This window comes from Salmo trutta, chromosome 19 (assembly GCF_901001165.1).
Source record: "Salmo trutta chromosome 19, fSalTru1.1, whole genome shotgun sequence".
NCBI lineage: Eukaryota > Metazoa > Chordata > Actinopteri > Salmoniformes > Salmonidae > Salmo > Salmo trutta.
In genome coordinates, this window is record NC_042975.1 from 10,937,516 (window position 1) to 10,952,879 (window position 15,364).

Below are 15,364 nucleotides of genomic sequence, written 5' to 3' on the forward strand. Positions count from 1 at the left end.
CTACTATTTTACCTGTCCGCGGAGGGGTGTAAACCTCAAAAGTGAATGAGCTGTCACCTTAATTCACCTTTAGGTTAGGTCATGAGCGGCAACCCGCAGTGCTTGGCTTAGACCCTCTTGCTAGTAAAAATAAGAAAAACGAAAATGTTTTATTGTCACACACCGGATAGGTGCAGTGAAATGTGTCACTTTAACTACCATGTTCCTCCATCCCCAGGACAACACAACTATCTGTGCGCTGGGAGGAACGACTGCATCATAGACAAGATCCGCAGGAAGAACTGCCCGGCGTGCCGCTTCCGCAAGTGTCTCCAAGCAGGGATGAATCTGGAAGGTAAGAGTGGCACCAACACACATTCATATTATTCTCATATCAGTGGATTGGTAGTATACACTATTACAGTCTTTTGGCAAAAATAGTCATCCGGCAAAGGTAGACAGCATGATGTCTCTGAAAGGTAGGCCTTTATGCTTTTGTCCTCTATAGCGATTGTGATTAGGAGTAGGATTAACTCTTGGATTCACTTAAGCCAGTAGTGGGCCTTAATTCCCGCGGTTAATGTTGACATAAGCTAACCCAGTGGCTCCTCTTTGGCCCAGTGTTTAACAAGGGTCAGAGCCAGTGATCAACAACAATCATTCAGTCAGAGCCAGTTCCTCCCATGTCCCTGAGCCATAGAAAGATGGATACGAGGTTCACATTAGCTCTGTTTGGTTGTGGACATTTGTGTTTTTAAGGGAAATAGGGCCTAAATGGTCGAGTGAGAACGAAAATATGCCATTAAGAAAGAGGCAGCACTCTGCGGAAATGGACATGATGATAATTCACATTAATCCACTTCATACTATTTATATACATGTTCATTCTCACAGTGCTGCAGGGTATTAAATTGTTGATTTATTTGTGAGTCAGAGAGGGGAAAAAACCTTGATGGATACGGATGCATAAGCAGAGAACCAAAACCTTGGGTTGTACCAGAACGGCTCTTAGTTGCCATAGAAACGTGTATGGAGGAAATTTTAAAAAAGGATAGAAAAGACTGAGTTGGTTTTTTGATGGTGACCCTCTCATCCGTTGCCAAGCGCCACATATTATAACAAAATTGATAGAACAGTTTTTCAAGTCCAAAATACATTTTGTGTTCTTCTCGTGTTAGGTTGCTCTTTTTAACTCCCTTTCAATTATTAAAACCTTTTCAGGCGTAACACAATGTGGATGACCGACCTTTATGTTAGGAGTAAACTGTAGCCAAGGTAACCAGATAAGGCATCCTATAGGCTGCATGTTTTTGTTATGAAAACACAAGGCAAGGTGTCTGTGTAGTCAGTGCACTATCACCACCTGGGTTGAGTGAGATCTGATAGCTAACAGGGAGGAGAATTACTGATCAGCTCTCTTTTCCTCTGTCTCCCTCTTTGCAGCGAGGAAAAACAAGAAGCTGATCCGATTAAAAGGTCAGCAGACGACGATGGAGCCGAGCCCTCCCCCACCTGACGAGAGGGCCTGCGCCCTGATCCCCAAGTCCATGCCCCAGCTGGTACCCACCATGCTGTCCCTGCTCAAAGCCATCGAGCCGGAGGCCATTTACTCTGGCTACGACAGCACCATTCCCGACACCTCCACCCGCCTCATGACCACCCTCAACAGGCTGGGCGGACAGCAGGTTGTCTCAGCCGTCAAATGGGCCAAGTCCCTACCAGGTGAGAACACCTGGTACACCTCCATTAACACTGGGACCACAGACATCGGGCCATTTTAGCACAAATATGACTAGCCGTCATTATGGGCTAGGCTTGGTCCATTCCATTTCAACTCGAGTTAATTCAGGAAATGAGCTAGGCCTAAATGTAAATCCAGTGGCTTGCAAATTAATGAGGATATTTTTGTATTCATCTCATGAATTTCCATGTTATTGATTGTGGAATGAAATTGAGTTGACCCCCAGCCTCTAATCATGAGAACGAAGGAGCATGGTTTGATAATCGCCCCAAATATTTACTCTGTGCCTTGGTCTCTTCCAGCGGCCAACTGGCCTGGAATGAAATAACTTGTGGAGAAATCTTACATAACCACTGCATGGTTAAGCAAATATGATCTGAAAGGACCTTCAACACTTGAAGTCTCAACAATGAGAGATGATTGAACTGCAATTAAAGGTCACTTTTAACATTGACTTAACCCATAACAGTCTAAGCCCTGACTAAGCTGGGAGGGGTTCTACTAAGCTATATGGAATTGTTTTAAGAAGGTCATACCAAGGATCATTTTTCTATTTGATTCAGAATTTTAAGACCCCTTGAAGTACAGATTCACTACATGGAACAACAGATAGTCCCCAAAACAATCTAAAGGAACTTCGTTCTGAAGTGCCTGTTCTATATCTGAGAGATTTCTTTTATTTTTACATGTATTCAACCCCTTATTTTTGATACTAAAAAGTCTCCATATATATATATATATATATATATATATATATATATATATATATATATATATATATATATATATATATATATGTTAAAACTAAAAAGTCTCTATATATGGAGACTTTTTAGTATCAGAACGAAGTTCCTTTAGATTGTTTTGGGGACTATCTTGGGGACTATATACTGAACACAAATGAAAACGCAACATGTAAAGTGTTGGTCCAATGTTTCATTATCTGCAATAAAAGGTCCCAGAAATGTTCAATACACACAAAAAGCGTATTTCTCTCAAATTCTGTGCACACATTTGTGCATCCCTGTTAGTGAGCATTTCTCTTTTGCCAAGATAATCCATCTGATTAAACAGCATGATCATTGCATTGTGCTGGGGACAATAAAAGGCCACTCTAAAATGTGCAGTTTTGTCACACAACACAATGCCAACGATGTCTCAAGTTTTGAGGGAGCGTGCAATTGGCATGCTGACTGCAATAATGTCCACTAATAATGTCTGTCAGATAATTTAATGTTAATTTCTCTACCATTAGCCGCCTCCAATGTGCTTTAGAGAATTTAGCAGTACGTCCTACCGGCCTCACAGAACGTCCAAACGGACGCAGACCACGTCTAACCACGCCAGCCCAGGACCTCCACATGCGGGATCTTCATCTGTGCGATCCTTATGAGATCAGCTACCCAGACAGCTGATAAAACTGAGGAGTATCTGTCTGTAATAAAACCATTTTGTCGGTAATAACTCATTCTGATTGGCTGGGCCTGGCTCCCCATTAGATTAGGGCCTAATCTGATTTCCTTATATGAACTGTAACTCAGTACAATTGTTGAAATTGTTGCATGTTGTGTTTATTTTTGTTCAGTACTTCTATACATTTTTGTTCAACTGGTACCGGGGGACTTTCAGATGAGTCTTGTGAGGCCTGTGGGCGTCCTTGAGCAAAACAACCGACATGTACGTGTTCGTGGGTCTCACCTTTCCACAGATATTAGTGTGTAGCCCAAACTGTTCGGACGCTATAGACAGAAGTTGGCAGATCGGCTGTACCGACTTCAGACGAGTCCCAAGACGGAGAACACCATTGTGTTTGTGAGAGTCTCATCTTTCCATAGATCCATAATAGTTTGTAGGCCAAACCGTTCTGACGGTACAGATTTTTGGGATGTCTCATGGTCTGTTGAACACCGCTCTAGCTCTGTCACCTTTCACCGTGACATCGGCGGATGCCGGTGGATTGAGACTCATCCAATGCAAAAAACATACAGTACCAGTCAAAAGTTTGGACACCTACTCATTCAAGGGTTTTTATTGATTTTTAATATTTTTTACATTGTAGAATAATAGTGAAGACATCAAAACTAGGAAAAAACACATGGAATCATGTACTAACCAAAAAAGTGTTAAACAAATCAAAATACATTTTAGATTTGAGATTCTTCAAAGTAACCACCCTTGACAGCTTTGCACACTCTAGGCATTCTGTCAACCAGCTTCACCTGGAATGCTTTTCCAACAGTTTTGAAGGAGTTCCCACATATGCTGAGCACTTGTTGGCTGCTTTTCCTTCACTCTTCGGTCCAACTCATCCCAAACCATCTCAATTGGGTTGAGGTCGGGTGATTGTGGAGGCCAGGTCATCTGATGCAGCACTCCATCCCTCTCCTTATTGGTCAGATAGCCCTTACACAGCCTGATGGTGTGTTTTGAGTCATTATCCTGTTGAAAAATAAATGATAGGCCCATGAAGGCCTTATTCACGCAGTCTGCTCTGAACAGTTGATGTTGAGATGTGTCTGCTACTTGAACTATGAAGCATTTATTTGGGCTGCAATTTCTGAGGTGCAGTTAACACTAACTTATCTTCTGCAGCAGAGGCAACTCTGGGTCTTCTTTTCCTGTGGCGGTCCTCATGAGAGCCAGCTTCATCATAGCGCTATATGGTTTTTGCGACTGCACTTGAAGAAACTTTCAAAGTTCTTGAAATGTTCTACATTGACTGACCTTCATGTCTTAAAGTGATGATGGACTGTCGTTTCTCTTTGCTTATTTGGGCCATTCTTGCGTAATATGGACTTGGTCTTTTACCAAATAGCCCTATCTTCTGTATACCAGCCCTACCTTGTCACAACACTACTGATTGGCTCAAACACATTAAGAAGGAAAGATTCCACAAATAAACTTTTAACAAGGCACACCTGTTAATTGAAATGCATTCCAGGTGACTGCCTCATGAAGCTGGTTGAGAGAATGCCAAGAGTGTGCAAAGCTGTCATCAAGGCAATGGGTGACTACTTTGAAGAATCTCAAATATATTTAGATTTGTTTAACAACTTTTTTAGGTTACTACATGATTCCATATGTGTTATTTCATAGTTTTGATGTCTTCATTATTATTCTACAATGTAGAAAATAAAGAAAAACCCTGGAATGAGTAGGTGTCAACTTTGGACTGGTGCGTGTGTGTGTGTGTGTATATATATATATATATATATATATTATAAAACTGCCAGATTTCTTTCTTCATAATGCTAATTACATTTCTGCGAGGGCGTGGTTAACTTAAAAAAAAATAAAAAATGTATTGAGCTTTATAATTGTTGTTAATAATAATGGAATATAAGATTGGGCGTTTCTGTTTCATACAGGGATATACGGTATAACCAGAAGTGCACACAAGGTGCACTATTTCAAAACAATTTAGGCAAAATGAATCTTGATCCAGGAGATTTAATGTCTCTGCTCTGACTGCTTACAGTGCCTCCAGAAAATATTCACACTTTGTTGCAGCCTGAATATTTTTTATTTATTAAAAAAAAATAATCACTGGCCTTCACCCAATACCCCATAATGTCAAAGTGGAATAATGTTTCTCTGAATTTTTACAAATTCATTAAAAGTGAAAAACTTAATGTTCAACCCCTTTGTTATGGCAAGCCTAAATAAGTGAAGTCTAAAAAATGTGCTTAAGTTGCATGGACTTTGTGTGCAATAATAGTGAAAACATTAGTTTTTGTATGACTACCTAATTTCTGTCCAGATTTAACCACAAAGACCAGGGAGGTTTTTTAATGCCTTCAAAAGAAGGGCACCTATTGGTAGATGGATACAAAAAAAAATAAGCAGACATTGAAAAACCCTTTGAGCATGGTGAAGAGATTAATTACACTTTGGATGGTGATTTAATGCACCCAGTCACTACAAAGATGCAGGTGCCCTACCTAACTCAGTTGCCAGAGAGGAAGGTAACCGCACAGGGATTTCACCATGAGGCAAATGGTGACTTTAAAACAGTTACAGAGTTTAATGGCTGTGATAGAAAAGCTGAAGATGGCTCAACATTGTAGTAACTCCACAATACTAACCTAATTGTGTGACAAGATGGAAGCCTGTACATAATACAAATATTCCAAAACATGCATCCTGTTTGCAACAACTCTTCCAAGATCTCATTTTTCCATCTACGGACTGAACATACTCTTCTGCAACCCGCCTCACCCAATGTGGTATGGATCTGCTATTTTTAATACTTTAGAACTGTAACCCCCTTCAGAAGCTAGCCAGCTAACTAGCTAGTAGTCAGTGCTTGCGGTCATCACTGTTAACTCTGACATCTGCCAGCTTCGGCCCGGTCAACTCCTGCCAGCCTGCACAGCGCGATATCAACCCAGAGCATATCGGACTGCTTTTCTCCACCATATCGCCGGATTCCTACCGCAATCTTTGAACCTTTACTCCGGTTCATCACAGTTAGCAAGCTGCTATCCGAAGGGCTACTCCTGGCTAACGTCTATGTTCCGAAGCAAGCACCAGTTAGCCTGGAGCTATCCTCGAATCTAGGCCCATCTCACGGCTAGCCAAAGAAATCTATCAAGCAATTCCTGGGCTTCAATTACCTCTTTTGCCAATTGGCCTGGACCCTTTGCTGCCGACATGGAACCCCGCCGATCCATCACGACTGGTCTACCAACGTAACGGGCTCTTCCATTGTGACATCCCCTTGAGGCCCATATGCTAGCCCCGACCTGCTAGCTGTCAATCTCTGTGCCTCCAGCTCGCCTAGCTACTCGCTGGACCCTATGATTACTTGGCTACACATGCCTCTCTCTGTCAATATGCCTTGTCTATTGCTATTTTGGCTAGTAATTTTTGTCTTATTTCACTGTAGAGCCTCCAGCCCTGCTCAATATGCCTTAGCTAGTCCTGTTCCATCCCCCACATATGCGGTGACCGCACCTGGCTTAAATGGTGCTTCTAGAGACAAAACCTCTCTCATCGTCACTCAATGCCTAGGCTTACCTCCACTACTCACATCCTACCATACCCTTGTCTGTACATTATGCCTTGAATCTATCCTTCCGTGCCCAGAAACCTGCCCCCTTTACTCTGTTCCGAACGCACTAGATGACCAGTTCTTTTAGCCGTACTCTTATCCTACTCCTCCTCTGATCCTCTGGTGATGTAGAGGTTAATCCAGGCCCTGCAGCCCCCAGCATCACTCCCATTCTCCAGGCGCTCTCATTTGTTGACTTCTGTAACCGTAAAAGCCTTGGTTTCATGCATGTTAACATTAGAAGCCTCCTCCCTAAGTTTGTTTTATTCACTGCTTTAGCACACTCCGCCAACCCGGATGTCCTAGCCGTGTCTGAATCTTGGCTTTGGAAGGCCACCAAAAATCCTGAAATCTCCATCCTTAACTATAACATTTTCTGACAAGATAGAACTGCCAAAGGGGGTGCAGTTGCAATCTACTGCAGAGAGAGCCTGCAGAGTTCTGTCATACTATCCAGGTCTGTGCCCAAACAATTCGAGCTTCTACTTTTAAAAATCCACCTTTTCCAGAAACAAGTCTCTCACCATTGCCGTTTGTTGTAGACCCCCTTCAGCCCCCAGCTGTGCCCTGGACACTATGTGAATTGACCCCCCCCCCCCCCCCCCCCAAATCTATCTTCAGAGTTCGTACTGTTAGGGGACCTAAACTGGGACATGCTTAACATCCCGGCCGTCCTACAGCCTTCAATCTCACACAAATTATCAAGGAACCTACCAGTGACCATGGGCACCCTCTTAGATATCATCCTGACCAACTTGCCTTCTAAATACACCTCTGCTGTCTTCAACCAGGATCTCAGCGATCACTGCCTCATTGCCTGAGTCCGTAATGGGTCCGCGGTCAAACGACCACCCCTCATCACTGTCAAACGCTCCCTAAAACACTTCAGCGAGCAGGCCTTTCTAACCGACCTGGCCCGAGTATCCTGGAAGGATATTGACCTCATCCCGTCAGTAGAGGATGCTTGGTTGCTCTTCAAAAGTGCTTTCCTCTCCATCTTAAATAAGCATGCCCCATTCAAACAATGTAGAACTAAGAACAGATATAGCCCTTCGTTCACCCCAGACTTGACTGCCCTTGACCAGCACAAAAACATCTTGTGGCGTTCTGCATTAGCATCGATTAGCCCCCGCGATATGCATCTCTTCAGTGAAGTCAGGAAGCAAAATTCTCAGTCAGTTAGGAAAGCTAAGGCTAGCTTTTTAAAAAGAAAAGTTGCTTCCTGTAGCACTAACTCCAAATAGTTCTGGGACACTGTAAAGTCCATGGAGAATATGAGCACCTCCTCCCAGCTGCCCACTGCACTGAGGATAGGAAACACTGTCACCACCGATAAATGTACGATAATCAATAATTTCAATAAGCGTTTTTCAACGGCTGGCCATGCTTTCCACCTGGCTACCCCTACCCCGGCCAACACCTCAGCACCCCCTGTAGCAGTTTGCCCAACCCCACCCCCCACCACTTCGCCTTTACCCAAATACAAACAGCTGATGTTCTGAAAGAGCTGCAAAATCTCGATCCCTACAAATCAGCTGGGCTAGACCATCTGGACCCACTCTTTCTAAAATTATCAGTTGAAATGGTTGAAACCCCTATTACTAGCCTATTCAACCTCTTTCGTATCGTCTGAGATCCCCAAAGATTGGAAAGCTGCCGCGGTCATCCCCCTCTTCAAAGGGGGAGACACCTTAGACCAAAACTGTTATGCTGGGCAGGATGGATATAGGTCTTTCTAAAATCTTCGAAAACCAAGTTAATAAACAGATCACCGACCATTTCGAATCCCACCGTACCTTCTCCACTATGCAATCTGGTTTCCGGGCTGGTCATGGGTGCACCTCAGTCACGCTGAAGGTCCTAAACGATATCATAACCGCCATCGATAAAAGACAGTACTGTGCAGCCGTCTTCATCGACCTGGCCAAGGCATTCGACTCAATCACCGCATTCTTATCGGCAGACTCAATAGCCTTGGCTTCTCAAATGACTGCCTCGCCTGGTTCACCAACTACTTCTCAGACAGAGTTCAGTGTGTCAAATCGGAGGGCTTGTTGTCCGGACCTCAGGCAGTCTATGGGGGTGCCACAGGGTTCAATTCTCGGGCCGACTGTTTTCTCTGTATATATCAATGATGTCGCTCTTGCTGCTGGTGATTCTCCGATCCACCTCCTCGCAGACGACACCATTCTGTATACATCTGGCCCTTCTTTAGACACTGTGCTAACAAACTTCCAAACGAGCTTCAATGCCATACAACACTCCTTCCGTGGCCTCCAACTGCTTTTAAATGCTGGTAAAACTAAGTGCATGCTCTTCAACCGATTGCTGCCCGCACCCTCCCTCCTGACTAGACGGTTCTGACCTAGAATATGTGGACAACTACAAATACCTGGGTGTCTGGTTAGACTGTAAACTCTCCTTCCAGACTCACATTAAACATCTCCAATCCAAAATTAAATCTAGAATCAGCTTCCTATTTCGCAACAAAGCATCCTTCACTCATGCCGCCAAATATACCCTCGTAAAACTGACTATCCTACCGATCCTTGACTTTGGCGATGTCATTTACAAAATAGCCTCCAACACTCTACTCAGCAAACTGGATGTGGTCTATCACAGTGCCATCCGTTTTATCACCAAAGCCCCATATACTACACACCACTGCGACCTCTATGCTCTCGTTGGCTGGACCTCACTACATATCCGTCGCCAAACCCACTGGCTCCAGGTCATCTATAAGTCTTTGCTTGGTAAAGCCCCACCTTATCTCAGGTCATTGGTCACCATAGCAACACCCACCCGTAGCACGCACTCCAGCAGGTATGTTGCACTGGTCATCCTCGAAGCCAACACTTCCTTTGGCCGCCTCTCCTTCCAGTTCTCTGCTGCCAATGACTGGAACAAATTGCAAAAATCTCTGAAGCTGGAGACTTATCTCCCTCTCTAACTTTAAGTGTCAGCTGTCAGAGCAACTTACTGATCACTGTACCTGTACGTAGCCAATCTGTAAATAGCACTACCTCATCCTCATATTGTTACTTACCCTCTTGCTCCTTTTCACCCCAGTATCTCTACTTGCACATCATCATCTGCACATATCACTCCAGTATTAATGCTAAATTGTAATTATTTTCGCCTCTATGGCCTATTTATTGCCTACCTCCCTACTCTTCTACATTTGCACACACTGTTCATAGATCTTTCTATTTGTCTTTTCTTTTGTGTTATTGACTGTACAGTTGTTTTTGTCGCACTGCTATGCTTTATCTTGGCCAGGTCGCAGTTGTAATTGAGAACTTGTTCTCAAATGGCCTACCTGGTTAAAGGTGAAATTAAACTAAATAAATAAAACAAGCCATTAAAGTAATACTGCAAAGAATGTGATAAAGCAATTAACTTTGTCCTGAATACAGTGCTATTTTTGGGGCAAATTCAAGACAACACAGTACCACTCTCCATATTTTCAACCGTGGTGGTGGCTGTATCATGTTATGGGTATGCTTGTAATTGTTAAGGACTGGGGAGTTCGTCAGGATAAAAATAAACAAAATGGAGCTAAGCACAGGCAATATCCTAGAGGAAAACCTGGTTCAGTCTTTCCAAAAGGCACTAGGAGATTAATTCATATTTCAGCATAACATTAACATAAAACACAAGACAGTGAATGTGGCCGAGTCATAGTTTTGACTAAAATCGGCTTGAAAATCTATGGCAAGACATGAAAATGGTTGTCTAGCAATGATCAACAACCAACTTCACAGAGCTTGAAGAATTTAGAAAATAATAATGGGCAAATGTTGCACAATCCAGGTATGGAAAGCTTTTAGAGACTTAACCACAAAGACTCACAGCTGTAATCTCTGCCAAAGGTGATTCTAACATGTATTGACTCAGGGGCTGAATACTTTATCTAATTGTTTTATATCTAATAATATTTTCCCAAATATTTGAATTTTTCTTCCACTTTGACATTAGAGTATTTTGTGTAGATTGTTGACAAGAAATTATTTAATTTTAATTCCACTTTGTAACACAACAAAATTTGGAAAATGTCAAGTGGTGTGAAGACTTTCTGAAGGCACTGTAGCTAGCAAGTTAGCAAACCAAATGCATAGCTGGAGCCCTGAGCTGGATTTCATTTCACATCTTAGATTTCTTATAGTTATACTTAACCTCTAATTAATTATAAGCAGTGGCATAACATGCATCACGAGGCAGGGTTTAAACGTTACTGAAAGTCATACCGTATGTATTTCGAAATACCCCGGTATATGGTATACACAGTATATTGCCCAAGCCTAATGGAATTTGGATATCGAGGAAGCGTACAGTGCTTTTGCACATTCAAGGAATCCTTAGCTCAGCCAAGCTGGTAACACCAAAGGGGAGAGAATATTTCTCATCTTGCGATTGTTCAAACAGACAACATCCAAGTGGGCAACAGTTGTTGAAATTACGTCATAGTAACCATGCAGAAACCGGTTGAAATTCTGCCCCCTGGAATATTTGTGCTCCACAGCATGGCAATGTTCTGATCAAATAAACATGTACTGTATAATTGTATTAGAATTGTTATTTGAAAGACCACTACTAACAACACTGCAGTACAGTGTATTAAAATGACCTATCTTCGTCTTACCTTGGTCTTATTATATCAATGTTTTGATCAAATTAACATATTCAGTTAATTAGGTACATGGTCAGTTAATGAGGTACACCACCAGTCAGCGGAAGACCTGTGGGCGGAAACAGCTCCTTGATGAGAGGTCGAAGGAGAATGGCAAGAATTGTGCAAGCGAACAGGCAGGCCACAAACAGGCAAATAATGGCTCAGTACAACTGAGGTGTGCAGAACGGCATCTCAGAACTCATTGGTCCTTGTCACGGCGGGGCTATTTCAGCAGACGACCACACTGGGTTCCATTTCTATCAGCTAAAAAAAAGAAGCAGCTCCAATGGACAAGGAGGAGTAGAAAAACACTGCCTGGTCTGACGAATCCTGGTTCCTGTTGTCATGCTGTTGGCAGTCAGGATTTTGTGTAAGCAGCATAAGTCCATGGCCCCATCCTGCCTAGTGTCAGCGGTAATTGCTGGTGGTGTAAGGGTGTAAGGAATGTTTTCCTGGCACACGTTAGGTCCCTTTATACAAATTGAACCACGTTTCCATGCCCAACGAATTCAGGCTGTTCTGGAGGCAAAGGGGGGGTTGATCTGGTACTAGATGGGTGTACCTAATAAACTGGCCACTGAGTAATTTTATCAGCATTATAGCTCACTCAAAAGAATAGCACTAACAACACTGCAATCCTGACCAATGCTCTGTGGGTTGTCTGTTTTGTGCAGGGTTCCGGAACCTTCACCTGGATGACCAGATGACCCTGCTGCAGTGCTCCTGGCTGTTCCTCATGTCGTTCGGCTTGGGCTGGCGCTCCTACCAGCAGTGTAACGGAGGGATGTTGTGCTTCGCCCCTGACCTGGTTATTAATGAGTAAGTTCAGAGAGTAAGAGATAGAGAGGGGTCAGGAATACACCTAGGAGGGCAGTAGCTGGCTGGGGGCTCTGGAGATGAAAGGTCAGCCTGGGTGGTAGGTGGGTTTCTATGAATCACTAGTTAAACCCTCTTTATGATATGGATTGCCTGAATGAAACATTTATGCATATTTACAGTGTGTATATATACAGTACCAGTCAAAAGTTGACACACCTACTCATTCCAGGGTTTTTTTCTTTATTTTTACTATTTTCTACATTGTAGAATAATAGTGAAGACATCAAAACTATGAAAGAACACACATGGAATCATGTAGTAACCCAAAAGTGTTAAACAAATAAAAAAATATATTTTATATTTGAGGTTCTTCAAAGTAGCCACCCTTTGCCTTGATGACAGCTTTGCACACTCTTGACATTCTCTCAATTAGCTTCATGAGGTAGTCACCTTGAATGCATTTAAATGAACAGATGTGCCTTTTTTTAAAGTTAGTTTGTGTAATTTATTTCCTTTTTCATGCGTTTGAGCCAATCAGTTCTGTTGTGACAAGGTGGGGGTGGTATACAGAAGATAGGGCTATTTGGTAAAATACCAAGTTCATATTATGGTAAGAACAGCTCAAATAAGCAAAGAGAAATGACAGTCCATTACTTTAAGACATGAAGGTCAGTCAATCCGGAAAATTTCAAGAAATGTAAAAGTTTATTCAAGTGCAGTCGCAAAAACAAAGTGCTATGATGAAGCTGGCTCTCATGAGGACCGCCACAGGAAAGGAAGACAGAGTTACCTCTGCTGCAGAGGATAAGTTCATTAGAGTTACCAGCCTCAGAAATTGCAGCCCAAATAAATGCTTCAGAGTTCAAGTAACAGACACATCTCAACATCAACTGTTCAGAGGAGACTGTGTGAATCAGGCCTTTATGGTCGAATTGCTGCAAAGAAACCTCTACTAAAGGACACCAATAAGAAGAAGATACTTACTTGGGCCAAGAAACACGAGGAATGGACATTAGACCAGTGGAAATCTGTCTTTTGGTCTGGTGAGTCCAAATTGAGATTTTTGGTTCGAATCGCCGTGTGAGACACAGAGTAGGTGAACGGATGATCTCCGCATGTGTGGTTCCCACCGTGAAGCATGGAGGAGGTGTGATGGTGTGGGGGTGCTCTGCTGGTGACACTGTCCCTGATTTATTTAGAATTCAAGCCAAACTTAAGCAGCATGGCTACCACAGCATTCTGCAGCGATACACCATCCAATCTGGTTTGCGCTTAGTGGGACTATCATTTGTTTTTCAACAGGACAATGACCCAACACACCTCCAGGCTGTGTAAGGGCTATTTGACACATAAGGAGAGTGATGGAGTGCTGCATCAGATGACCTGGCCTCCACAATCACCCAATCTCAACCCAAATGAGATGGTTTGGGATGAGTTGGACCACAGGGTGAAGGAAAAGCAGCCAACAAGTGCCCAGCATATGTGGGAACTTCTTCAAGACTGTTGGAAAAGCATTCCAGGTGAAGCTGGTTGAGAGAATGCCTTGATGACAGCTTTGCACACTTTTGGAAAAGGGTGGCTTCTTTTGAAGAATCTCAAATAACACTTTTTTGGTTACTACATGATTCCAAATGTGCTATTTCATAGTTCACTATTGTCTTCACTATTATTCTACAATGTAGAAAATAGTAAAAAAAACTAAAAAAACCCTTGAATGAGTAGGTGTCCAAACTTTTGACTGGTACTGTATATATATCCTGGACAAAGTGAAGAGAGAGGACATACTGTCCATCCAAGGTGTTGATTATCGTGTGTGTGTGTGTGTGTGTGTGTGTGTGTGTGTGTGTGTGTGTGTGTGTGTGTGTCAGTGAGAGGATGAAGTTGCCTTACATGACCGACCAGTGTGAGCAGATGCTGAAGATCTCCACTGAGTTTGTGAGGCTGCAGGTGTCTTATGATGAGTACCTGTGTATGAAAGTCCTGCTGCTGCTCAGCACAGGTACAGTACAACATTTACAGTGATTCTTAGTTATACAGTATGATTTGTATACTATGTTTTTCATTGTCATATTTGTAAAAGTATAACATAAAAATATTACCTGAATAATTTTAGTAATTTAGCAGGTGCTCTTATCCGGAGCAACTTAAAATGAATGCATTCATCTTAAGATGGCTAGTTGAGACAACCACATGCCATGGGATTTAAGATAGATACTCTTTTGAAGAGGTAGGGTTTGAGACGTTTTCAGAAGATGGGTAGAGACTCCGCTGTCCTGACATTAGGGGGAAGCTTGTTCCACCATTGGGGTGCCAGGACAGAGAAGAGCTGGACTGGGCTGAGTGGGAGCTGATCTCCTGTAGATTTAAACAGTTATTCATTTTAGAAGTCCAACACAGTTTGAAAGGAACAGGCTGGGGAAAAGCAGAACAAATGTTTTGACGTCTCAAAGTACAGAAGAGGAGGTAATCCAGACAGACAACTGAAGCTTCAGTTTTTCAATTAGCTTTGTACAAATGAGGCCTCGGTAAAAAAAAAGTCCCAGCATGACAAACCATTACCGAAACATATTTAAGCAGAAAACACTGCTTATTGCTGTGTTGTTGACTTAGATTGACTGGGGGAAAAAAGCTTTTAAAGGCTTTCAAATTACTCAGTGAGTAGTGTTGAAAGGAGCACACACTTGTCTTTTGATTGCTTCTTAGGGAAATTAAAATTATATTTACAGACAGAGCTGTGCTTTTGTTTTTTAAACCAGTGAGCAATCATCCTTGATTTCCTCTTACACAGGACTGACAGACATTTTCACGTTTTATTTTTGTCTCATCAATAATGATATCCACAACTGGAAATGTCAAGGAAATAGACAAGGGGACCATTTTTGATCGATGTTGACATATTGCCTGCTATTATAGACATTTACATTTAAGTCATTTAGCAGACGCTCTTATCCAGAGCGACTTACAATAGACCTGGGTCATTCTACGAAAATGTTGTACCTTTTTTGCGTCCCTTTGCTATTTTAAATAGAAATTCTGAACCAATATTGAGTTAAAAAAAAATCGATGTAAAAAGTCTGCATTTTGACATGTTCCTCCATGC

General features: G+C 42.4%; 1 protein-coding gene across 2 annotated transcripts in view; it reads left to right on the forward strand.

Moving 5' to 3' along the window:
* The window catches only part of LOC115153977 (glucocorticoid receptor), a 117,407-nt gene that overhangs the window by 90,271 nt on the left and 11,772 nt on the right, over nucleotides 1-15,364 (forward strand). For both annotated transcript variants that reach the window (XM_029699713.1, XM_029699712.1), the window contains 4 exons: nucleotides 218-334; nucleotides 1,423-1,701; nucleotides 12,120-12,264; nucleotides 14,133-14,263. In XM_029699713.1, coding sequence (XP_029555573.1) covers nucleotides 218-334; nucleotides 1,423-1,701; nucleotides 12,120-12,264; nucleotides 14,133-14,263 — 672 coding nt within the window. The remainder of the gene's footprint in view (nucleotides 1-217; nucleotides 335-1,422; nucleotides 1,702-12,119; nucleotides 12,265-14,132; nucleotides 14,264-15,364) is intronic.